Source organism: Echeneis naucrates, chromosome 18 (assembly GCF_900963305.1).
Source record: "Echeneis naucrates chromosome 18, fEcheNa1.1, whole genome shotgun sequence".
NCBI lineage: Eukaryota > Metazoa > Chordata > Actinopteri > Carangiformes > Echeneidae > Echeneis > Echeneis naucrates.
Window position 1 is genome coordinate 13,394,548 of NC_042528.1, and position 12,542 is coordinate 13,407,089.

At 40.0% G+C, this 12,542-nt stretch overlaps 1 protein-coding gene across 1 annotated transcript in view; it reads right to left on the minus strand.

Moving 5' to 3' along the window:
• The window catches only part of adam19a (ADAM metallopeptidase domain 19a), a 173,785-nt gene that overhangs the window by 57,290 nt on the left and 103,953 nt on the right, over positions 1-12,542 (minus strand). The window contains exon 4 of the mRNA XM_029526173.1: positions 7,502-7,583. Within this exon, the coding sequence (XP_029382033.1) occupies positions 7,502-7,583 (82 nt within the window). The remainder of the gene's footprint in view (positions 1-7,501; positions 7,584-12,542) is intronic.

The following is a 12,542-nucleotide window of genomic DNA, read 5'->3' on the forward strand; positions in this document are numbered from 1 at the left end:
TGCGGGGGGTGACGGCTAAAGTCTCAGCTATTGTGGATGCACTCAAAATAAATACCCTTGATTTGAGGCTATTGGAGCAAAAACATTGTTGAAGGAAGCAGTGGGGGAGGATCAGAGGGGGACACAGGTCCCAGGTGAAACCTGCATGTGGAGGTTCTGCCAGCAAATTCTGTAAGTGTGTGTTGTGTTATTATGGTTAAGTATTTATGAGAAGCACGGAAGGTGCTCTGTGGCAGCTTGATCAACGTAGGTATAAGAGAAAGAGGAGTCTAAATCACTCTTATAACTCCTCAAAAGGCATGAATACTTGATTGAAAGATCTTGAGTCAGTAAGTGTAAGTCACTATTAGGACATGCATGATACTGATTCACTGTGGACAGACTCAGCATGACTTCTGGAAACCTGGGTCACTTCAGGATCACATCAGACGCTACGCAACTCCAGACACAACAAACTGTGATGCTCTGTTGATGATCATGGTTAATGAGCCGTTCCATTCTCTTAGGTTTGATTTTCAATTAACTACTCAGTGCTAAGAAAAGCAACTTCAGAGAGTGAAATGGTTCATTTGAAGTGAGAAGGGAGAACATAATCCAAAAAGATTACATGTAGGCAGAGCACCCCGTCTCTGCCCAGTGTCTACAGAGAAATATAGCAAAATCACATTAGTATTTCTCAGGATTACAAATGGATTAGACCTCTGTTCAAGACTACATTAGCATGTTTGATACCGTTGACTACTTGGGGCAACCCTGACAGTCCAGCATTTAGTTCAAAGCTCAGAAAGCCAAAACGTATCCAAAATTGACAGGTAACCACAACCAGGAGTTATTACTTCACAAATGAAATCATGTTTTGAAAAGACGATACACAAGAGTTAGTTTAGGGTTCCTATCCCGATGAAAGGATCAGAAATATGTCCAACTGTAATCTAAAGCACCACAAGGAAATCCTCAATTTACTCTACACTGTATAATCTGGGTATGGAGAACGGGTGAAACAGCCAGGCTCTATGAATCACACTGCAAGCAAAACTGAGCCAGAAAAAGTTCCGGCCAACTCATCTCATATTCAAACAAATGTTGCAAGGCACAGTGGTTCACAAAACTTGTATCTCTACCTTCCCTCCATGCATTGTGCTGAAGCCTTCTCATCTGAAAAGTGTCCTATCACGTTTGCTTTTTCTGAATCAAGCCACATCTCCATCAACTGCAACCTGAAAAACATGCATCACCTAATGGCTGAAACTGGGCCTTTGTGCAGAGAAATGGCTGTTAAAGTGCAGCCTGAAATTTGTGTGACTAATTTATATTGTATACTCTGCACTACAGCACTTTTATTAAAATAACACCTTCCCACCACCTGTACATACTGTTTTTAATTATTCCTGGTTTTCTCAACATAAGGCTACAGAAAATATGACTGAATGAGGAACCATCTGAGCTCTTTGAACATGTGATCAATTCACAATAGTAAGGAGAAGAAACTCTTAAAATAACAGTAACAGTGTCCGTAACCTGTCCATATAAATACAGGCACTGTTTTATTGATTTTTTTTTTTTTTTTTTTTTGGAGGGAAGGTAGATCAATTGTGTAGGCTGATATGATGTAAGCTGATCAAGTTGAGGCTTACTGGCTGTTTAATGTATGGTAGATTTCAGAGACCAAATTCTGTAAGGTTTAATGGTGGTTCCAGGTGGACAGGGCTTAGAGGCATAGCAGGCTGTGACATCACAAGTTCCAGGCCTGACAACTGGTTCTAAGACTCAGTTTCTGAACAGGCTGTGAGCCTTTCTCTGTGGACTGAGATATTTCATATTTTCACTGTAATGATATAGAACCTAGACCTGATCGCATGAAGGTCTACTTTTAAACTGTATGGACCTTAACCAATGAGCTATTTAAAAATGCCTGAAGGAACACTCTTTGGTTTGTCTTGCATCTGAGAAATACTCTCTGTCTTGCTAAGATGAAGGGCTACATTATTATTAGACAACCCAGTGCTCAGATTCAGAATAATCATCCTCAGTTTTTCCATGTGAATCATAAGGTGTCCTAAATGATTAGATACAAAAAGAGAAGAGGGGCTCTCACACTCATCAGTTCATCTTCCATGATAAATATCAAAAATAAAAATTGGAAACAAAATTCAGTTTGATTATTTGTCAGACTGATGTATAATTAAGAGGGTTAATTTGTGTTTTCAATTTTAGAAGAAAAAAAAAAGAATACTCTGATTGCTTTAAATTGAGCTGATGCCTTTGGTTGCAGGATCTGTGCCCACTCACCTAACTCTAATCAGTCAGCAGGGCTGTCCAAGTCAATCATTGTCATGTCTTTTTTTAAAAGGATTAATCACAGCACCCTGTAGTTACAGAAGCTTTTTTGCTACTAAGTCACCAGCGCACAAGAAAACGTGTGCTCATGTAAACTTACATGACAGCTACTGTACATATGGCACATTCCACATTGCGGCTGGGTGCTCTGTACTGGCTAGCTCGTGTTGTGGGATGGGAGGGGTGATCCTGCAATCTTTGCATACCTATTAAACACTTTCTGGGGCAGCTGCTGGGAACAAAATGAAGAAGAATCTGCGTGGTCAAGAGGACTGAATTTCACCACCAAATGGCCTCCATCTAAGCCTGCTAATGCCAAAGGAATTGAGGCGGTGAATGATTTTTTTTGTTTTTACATTTTTCTTTAATCCTGAGAACAGATGAAGCTGTTTAAATGTATCTCTTCCAACACAATATCTTTTGTTTTGCTCCACGTAATGGTGTTTCAATCATCCTGCTCCCAGGCTGTGTAGTTGTTACTTTCAATCTGAACTGAGAGCATCAGTACTCCCTGAAACAAGCAATGTTACAACTGTCTTCATAAACATCCTTCATTAAAGGTTTGCCTTTTGTGTCTGACCCTCAAGCTCACTTTCAGAATAGCATGAAGCTGGAAGTGAAGTGTTATAGTTACACACACACACACTGGTTACACAGTGTACTTATAATGAAAACACACTTTACAGCTGTGCAAAATGCACCAGAGGAAGCTTCATATCTACTAGACTTCACAGATTTACAGGTAAACTGGTCTGAACCTTTTCCAAGGCTGCTTTAATGCACACTCAAGCGATTTTATACATTTTAAATATTCATTTGACAACAGAGTACATGGATTCTTGTGTGCATGAATAGTAAGCATTGGTGTAGAAAAATGCTCCCTGCCATTTGTTTTACGAGATGCTCTGACGGATGGACATTTATTCCTGCTGTGTTGAAGTGTATGTTGAAGGTGCTAGTGGTCAGCACACGCTGATGCAAACAGGAAGACTTCAACAAGCAAAGACAGCACACTTAGTCACAGTAATAAGACCCAAGTCAGGCAGTGAACAAGAGTGTCTGCGGCACTGGTCCAAGGAGTCAATCTTCCAAGAAGTCGTTTTATTACTCATCATCATTACTATGTGTCTCGACTGTAACACAACTCTGGACTTTTCAGACTAAAGCAAGTCAGGCAGTGTTCCTGGAAGTCTCAAAAGGCTTAAAAACCCAGTAGTCATCTGGGCAGGAGATGGCAGCATAGCAAAAACATTTGAAGTCTAAAACATATTAGTGTGGAGTAAGCATATACAGTAACTGTGTAAAGTGAAGCGAATGCTTAAAGCCTGAAACCTGGATTCTATCTAATGACTATAAGGGGGGCAACTTCACTCGTTGATAAAAGAAGTCAGATATGGAAACATGTTCCTACTTCTCACTCAATTCATTAGCCCAGTAAATGTTTACCTAATGAGTTTATGGTCTCAATATTGACTTTCAAGTCTTCAATACAACATGATGGTCATTTTTTAGACCGCAGGTACCATATAATCAGATCCTATCCAGCCCTCACTTGAATGAATGGATGGATCATTATACAAAAATGTACTATGAAATTCTGTTGGTCTCTCTCGATATAAAAGCAAAAGACAACTAAAAACTTTTACATCTAAATACGCATTTTTCCTCAGCTCCACTTTCTCGTTCAAATATGGTTTCTTCTGGTTTCCACAAACTAAGAACAGCAGCTAACAAACCAATGGGTGATGTTGTGGTGGGCTGTCCTTTGGGGTGTAGCCTCACTTCCACTGACAGTATCCTCAGAAACTTTCTTATTATTATCTGATTTTGGAGTGAAAACATAATGATACAGTATATGCTCTGTGGTGCATTTACATGGAGATCTCTGGAGATCTGCTTCCCTTTGTCTTAAGCCAGTGAGGGTTATAGTTAAAGGGTGACTGCTCAAACATAAATCAATGACTTCACAATAAGAAATTGGGAGCAGTCAGCATTTATGAAGTAACCAAAGCATTCATTTTCAACTTATACTTTAATTTGAAAAAGCTATTAATCACTTGATAAGGTCTGGGTTCGTATAAATGGGTTTACAGGCCTGCAGCCGAAAGTCTACTGAAGATAAACAGATGATTTGTTCCTGTGATGCAGCACTTAACAGCAGAGTTAATCAAAGAACCAATCAGTCAAGCCATCCCTGATGATCAAAAACTCTAGAGATGTGATGTGTCAGCAAAAGTCCTGATAAACAATGCCTTTAAAGACTGCAATCAAGTGACTTCAGTGGAGATCACATGCAAAGGATTGTGGCTTTGCTAAATGCTGTTGATGAAAGAGCAAAGAGTAGATCAAAAGAGCCAAGAGGATCTCACACTTAGTACTGGTTGGTTTTTTTTTTTTTCTGGAGAAACTGTGGATGTTGCCTTGCTTAACAACAGGACAATAATTTGTTTCCCCCAGTCTTCAAGACCTCATCTCCTTCAAAAAGCAATTTATTACCTTTAAGTGGATTTTGACAGAGAAAGTGAAATGAGAGTGAAAATGTAAGTGCTCTTAGTCTTTATCAGCAACTTCCTCTTTAAGTTCTGTGCTGTTATGCTCCCACTGTTGAATAAAGTTCATCTAAATGTAACAGGGAGGCTATTTGCTTCCACATCTGTATCCATCTGTGTACCGATTAAAGCTCTTTGATGTGTCACACTTCAACCAGAATGACAGGTCCTGCTCCCTGCCTCACGCATACACAACAGCTTCCATAAAGTCCATCATTATCTAGAAAAATAGAAAGATGGACATTTTGTCTGTGATGCCAGCTCAGGTTTCTGAGCTCAGTTAAACTATCAGCTGATGTGAAAATGGACAGAGGTGGGATATATATGTGAGTTTGCCTGACACTCAAAAAGACCCCAACCTCAAACATGAAACATTACCTGGTGAGTTATATAAAGATGCATACTGCACACAGCTGTCATGAGACAAAACAGTTCCAGGCTGTAAACATTTTCATTTCAACAGGTTTAACACAGGCGTCTCTGTGTCCCTCTTTTATCTGATTCTCCAGGCTCCAAGCACTTCCAGTATACTTATTTTCATTCTTGAGTCTACACAGGCATGTACCATGACATTTCCTTCCTGTAACACTGCTGCAGCTTCTTCTGAGATTTATGATCTTGTTGATTTAACAAAGATTCATATTCTTTAATGTAGATTTTCTCTCCCAGCAGAATGCATATCACTGCCTGGGTCCTTCAAACAGCAGAGCCTGTTTGCTGTAAGACACCACTTCCGAGACTCTCACTGAAAAATAATCAAAGGAAAATCCACCATACTGAATTTCAACCTATAGTCTAATTAGATTATGATGTACTGCTGGGATGCTTTAACTCTAAACTGCCAAAGTGTGAAGATAAAAAATCTCCACAAACTGACTGATCTACAGGTGAAAGAGTTCCCTCCTCATCCCCTGACACCATTAAAGATTATAAGGTAACCTCAGTCACTGGTTGAATTTTCAGCCAGCTGGACTCCTGCCTGTTTTCCATTTTACTTCTTTTACTCACATTCTCTGTCTTCCTAAACTGTCCTATCCGATAATAATGGTATAAAATGGCCAAAATGGTTTGACTGTGAGTATGATGTCCCAGTGAAGTTTGCCTTCAAGTCCATTATTTTATGCTAGACATTTTTGTTCATTTACATCACAGCCTGTGCCTGAATTTGTGACTTATGGTCCAGAATGAGATTTAAGACGTCACGGTGGTCTTTGAACTTGCGACCACAAAATTAGAGTTTATCCTTGTCCATGTGGTAGTTCAAGCCAGATGTAATGAAATTCCCTTCTGCCATTCCTGATGTATTGCATCCACAAGAGTCAGGCAGACATGAGGTCACTGTGACCAGCACTAAAGCTGAATAAGTTCACTCTAATCAGGGCAAAATGAGCATTTCTCTCCTGGCGTTCTTGAGATACCGAGACAGATGTATGACCTGTTGCAAAATGAGTAATCGTATCATTTTAGAATTACTACATGATATTTTTAGTTGAAGATTACTTGATCATAGATTGTGTCATCTATCAAATTGAAACATTTGTTTCAATTATTTATACCAGCTTGGTATTGGTCTCTGGCTGCTGTTTAATTGTACTCTCAGAGACTGAAAAATGCCTCAGGATCACTTCCATTTCACTCTGGTGCTGAGCATCTGCCTCCTAAAAGTCTTACATACTTATCAAAAACTGCTGACTTGTTATGCAATTTCTGAGCCCTCTGGGTTGGCACCTGCAATTCTCTGAAGAGACTGAGATGAGGACAACTGTTCTGTAGAATGAGCCCTTAACATTAGTCAATCATGATCTGAATGCACAGTCAATCTGGGTGATGTTACCAACCATGCTCATCCCTTTATGGCCACAGCTCACCATTTCCTAACTGCTGCTTCCAGAATGATAATAAAGAGGAAAAATGTGTCTTTGGAACACTGCAAAAAGCCAATGGGCTTTCCTCCATTGTCTTTTGGATGATTAGGGAAGAGATTGGGATTGCGATCCAAGATTGAGTTCAGCAGGATCATCTTTCACTCTCTTCACCACTCTTTGATTGTGCCTTATGACTTTATTGTCACCACCAGTAAACTTTATTTTGTCGTTTGATTCAGCTGTGACATATTCTCTGACCGTTGGATACAATTTTTAACTATAAACAGAATGAGGTTCAAGGCTGAACAAGCACATTTTCATGTTGGCAACAGGCTTATTTACTATTCGTATTTACTATTCTTATTTATGTAAGAATTTTTATGTTGTTGACTGAAAGACAACAATATCTTCATTTTTTTTTTTTACAGAGATCATCATTTCACAGAGATCTTTTCCGTTATCTAACCAAAAACACCTTGAAATAAAATCATAGTTTTCACATTGAGGACAGGGGAAGCTGGCATGCTAAATAATTTCAGGGTTACAGATATTTAGAGCTGATTGGGCAAATGTCATCTCAAAGTCAGTGGCCTCCTCAGGCTGTAGAAGTGGAACACTTTGAGATTGAAATTTTCAATGATGAATGTACTAATAAGAAAGAGCAATAACAAGGAGTAACAGGCTGAAAGAGCTGTGGAGAGAAGATACAACTTCCTGCAGACATATTTTACTTTGTTACTTTGTACTTACACTGTAATTGTGATTGGTCACCATCACTGGTTGTCCATCTTCTCTGTAGTAGGTCTCTGTGAAGTCTGGACTCAGAAGCTCACTGAAAAGGAACAAGAAAAGAAGAGAGGGGAAAAGGGTGAGGGGGAGATTAGATTTCAATTTAAAGATCCCTGAGGTATTTAGCAGCAGCAGGATTAGAAAATACAGGCTGAGGCTATAATAACATTTTTAGCCCTTTCAGGATTATTTTCATTAACAAATAACTTAAACACTCCAGGAAGTTGTGTTTATCCATTTGGTACATTTTTCCTGTATCTCCAGGTGGAGAACGTGCTGATACATCCACCAATACAATGGAGATGAAGTTTTCAGGAGATGTTTCTGCTCAGCGTCAGCTGAAACAGTCATCAGATAATACCACTATAATGAAAGGCACCAGGCCAGGAGTTCCCCTGTAGTCAGCTAAGGACATCAGCTAATGACATTAGCTTGGCTCGCTAAGTGACTGACAGCAGCTGACTACAGTTGCTTAGCAAAGACAAACTGTTTCACAGATGTTTGGCTTGTGTGGAGCTGGGACTTCGATGTGTATTAGGTTGTAGAAAGCACACGTTTATTTCTACTGTAAAGCTCAAAATTGTTACAGGGACTGACTCACTGTGACCAAACTAGACTTTAGTAGTCTGTAGAGGAACTCTGGATTTTGAAGTTTGCAAATAATAAATATTCCAAAGTACATTTATAACCTATATGTGTATACATACATAAATATGTGAAAATTGTTGGTATTTTATGTATCAGCAAATATTAGCACTAATCAGCAGCTGAAATTTTCATTTGCAGTACATGAAGTTGTACCCTTGGACTGTACAGACTGTACGCAGCAAACTTTGGTTTGAAAAATATGTTGGGAAATAATCAGGATTTTTAAATTGAGATTCAAGCCAACTCATTATATCTTGGCTTATTTCTGTTTATAAAAACCTCCCTCTTGCGAGTTCACCACTTTCTGGCTGTGGAATATTAAATTGCTGGACTACAGATATCAGACCTTACATATATAATATGAATATTAGTCACAGCTGGCAGACATGTTGACATGGATGTGTAGTTTGGGACAAGGGGGGAAGCCGCACAGAATTATTTGCTGTTTGACTCTTTCAGATGGAAGCACATGAATGAAAGAGTACAATAAAACAAGAAGCACAACAGAGACACAAGGTGCTTCATCAATACCAATACCCCCTGGTCCCACGGTTCAAGGTGGCCCAGGTCCTGGGGCCACACTGCACCGCTGGAAAAACCCCAACATAGCCCAAGAGCCCCCAAATCCCCAGTCCCACAGAGCGCCAGCACGCCAGGGGAGGCAGCCCCCAGCCCCCCGCACAGGCGAGATCCAAAGCAGGGCCCGCCAGTCATTTCCAAGTTTTACTGAAAAATGTATTAATTGCTGTATCAGCCCAAATGGCTTCATGTTAATACAGGTAAAAATTGATAACAGGGACAAAGAACAATAAAAAGTGCCATAGTTGCCATTGTATTGTATTTGGTTCATCTTTTAGTTATCTGGTGCAAAAAACAGTCTTGTCCATATAATTTTTTGCCACTGCTCTACTGAAAGATCTTGCAGAGCTGCTGCTAAAGATAAAGAATAGAGATAATAGTTTAACATCTCCTGAAAGGTCATCCCATGATGTAAATGCATTGCCTCCATTTTAGCCTGCCGGCATTGAGGGTGACATTTGCCGTGTCCAAGGAATGAAAAAGTTGGCTGTCAAATGCCAAGACGTCCCTAGACAAACACTTCAGTGTTACAGACGCATTGATCTGCACCAGGATGACACTGGGCCTCGCTCAGCCTCTGTGTGCAGCTGAGTCACTGACAAGGAGAAACACATAACTAACAGATCCCTGCACACAAATGGGAAAATGGAAGCCGGTCAGGAAAGATGAGCCCTATCTCCATTTGGTCCCTGGGGCTTTATTGTATTATTCATTGAGGAGGATCGAAATGGAACATAATCCAGCTTTCTCACCCCTTTTACTTGAGACAATTTGATCTGCTATATAAAGACATGGCAGTCCTCTAAAGTTAATTCAATTGCAGCTAGTCCACACACAGCGGTGTGCAAAATTCAACTCCCATCTTATTCAGGCCAGTATTTACACAGCATTTTCATCAAAAGCAGACAGAAGAAAAGGCTGATTGCTTTTCATGGCAGGTCACTGTCTGTAAAGCTGCCAGGATAGCATAGAAAGAAGATCACACTCAAATCCCTCCTAAGGCCTAATTAAAACCTGGCAACGAGTGCAAATAAGTCCACTACAGAAGTTTGAAAATTAACAAACATTGGAAGCTCGGTCCACCCACAGTGATCAATGGCTTGTATGATATGTGGCCTTTGTTCTCAAGCAAACAATGCAGGACTGATGAGTGTGTGAAGTGGGCAGAGGTTGACAGATTAAGCAACAAAGCTTGATTGAAGCTGTCAGGCAGTCAGGCATTTGGTTCAATCAGATTTTAATACTGCTTACCAGAAGGTACAGGTACAGTACATTGCTGTTCCTGTCAGGTTTATAAATAAACATAACCATTTCATGTTCCTATTGAAGCTTAACATTCAAGGTTGAGTATCCTGCATACTTTTATTTTGGATATTTTGGGTATATCATCACAGAAAAGAAGGATTTATAAAAATGTTCCTTGAGAACATTTGTTATTGGAATGCTTGATTCAGGCTGTTGAACTAGCGGTCTTTGAGGTAAAACTACCTTTCATAGTGAGCTAATGAAAATATAGCAGCTTTCAAGTAAACATGCAGAAAAACCTAATCCTGCTGAGTTTGATTGTGGTTCCAGGTGGCCTGTGCTTTGGTGTGCCTGCTCTTCAGGATCCATCTCTGAATATGGACTTTGAGCATTGGACTGAGACCTTTGCATGGACCTTTCAGATCTCCGTTTAGACCATATGGACCTTTATTAATCATTAACAAGAAGAGAAAATAAGGTTACTTTCTCCTGAGAGACTCACCTCAGTGCGCCTCTTCCATTCCCTTACAACAATAACAATGTGCAGCACACGGTAACATTACATTTGGAGTCCACCAACATGTCAACAAATGACCAGCTGAGAGCACAACACAGACTTACATCAAGTGAAGTCGCACAGGAATGTGACCAACATCAATGGAAAACTTGGATCAGTTAATAAAAAATATTGTGGACCCAAAAAATAATGTTTTTGGATCCACCAATTCTTCTCCACAAGAGAAATTTCTTTTTTTGGTGGTGTAAAATTACATGTTGCTCCAGAGAATTCTAAGGGTGGAGTCTTCTGTTTTCTATTTTAAAGTCCACACCACTGTGTTTTGCATTGTGTTGAGCACTATCGTCTAACCACAAATGCTCATTATATAAGTGCCAGTGGATGTGGAATAACTCATTGGTAGCCCTGATACTGAATAATTTCAGACATACTCATCCTTTTTCTCTCTCCAAATACATCAGCTGCAAAGCCACACAGTGTATCTGAGGTCAACCTGCAGTGCTACTTCCAAGAATAAAGGTAAAGTGCTCTTTCTGAGGATGAATGAAAGCAGCCTGGCTTTGCTGTGTTTATATAATTTAGCCTAATAGGCAAGCTGAGAGGATAAGCAGCTGGACACAGCTTTTTGTGTGTCTGGATGTAATGCAAAGGTAGTGTGTTTTTAGAATTGCCTTTCTCCTTCTGATTGGTTTGAAAAGCTTCTAGAGCCTGCTTAAACAAGTTATAGGAGAAACCACATAGGGAGGCGTGAAAAAAAGCAAATACAAGGCAGAGGCATGGTGATGGAAAGGAAGGGATGTTTCTGATGTTCTGATACTGTATAAACCCCACAGAAGAGATCACACAGGCTTGTATGATCCCTAGAGGAAAACACAACAAGACCAACCACTACAGGCACCTAAATAATAATGGTTAGATTTGATTCATGAATACATTAGTCAGTTAAATGTAATAAAACTGTGAAAAATAAGAGCACATAAACATACAACAATTATCAATTCCTATGTAGGGTCCTAAGAAATTTTAGTCTTTATTTATTAAAACTACAAGAAGTGAATTGGTGCAGTTAAGGGTCTTGTATCAAATTCAACATATATTTACAGGTAACAAAATTGGGTTAAATCCTGGTACCCCAGTTTCCTCCCACCGTCCAAAGGTTAGCTTAGGCCTGGTTAGGTTCATTGAAAAATAAAATTGCCCATAGATGTGAGGGTGGCTGGTTGCTCATCTCTGTCTGTCTGGCCCTGTGAATGACTGGTGACCTGTCCAGGGTGTACCCTGCTGTCGCCCAGCACCCACCGTGACCCAGAAACGGATAAGCGGTTGAAGATGAGTGAGTGATTGTTCACAGCAGTGGGGAAAAAAAAACTGTAATCTACAACAATGAAAGTTAACGCGCAAGCGCAAAAAATATCCTAAACATCCTGGATGCAGACACTCCCATCTTGTGTCGGAGCTAGAGTGCTGCGGTTCCCACCATGCATCCATCTGACCAACTGAGAGGCAGGCAGACAGCCAGACAGCCAGTCAATCATGTAGTCATACCCCTGTTTTACAGCAGCTTATCACTAAGTAAAACCTAACTGAACACTTGACACTTAATTTTTCCTCAGCGTCATGTGCAACCAATGATCAAATTGCCTGTGAATGCTCTCAATAGAAACGGACGGGATGGGTGGAAATGCCACAAACATTGCAAGAGATAGACCCAAATTGCAACAACATACAGACACAGTCGCCTTTGTCTTTGGTAAAAAGATATAAACAGACCTCCGCCATGAGCAAACATAGCCAAAAATGGCCAGTGTTCCTGCTGAAATAAACACACCACAAGGAGAAACAACTGGCCTTATTCATCAGAAATGTCCGCAGATCGCTGGGACTAATGGGAAAAAAATGGAACAGTACAGTTAGAGTATGAATGGCTCCATTGTCATTATAGTCCAGCTGCAACTGAATCACAAGCTGAGAATTAAATACAGGAAACTTTGAGGTGCAGATGCTCTTAAAGAT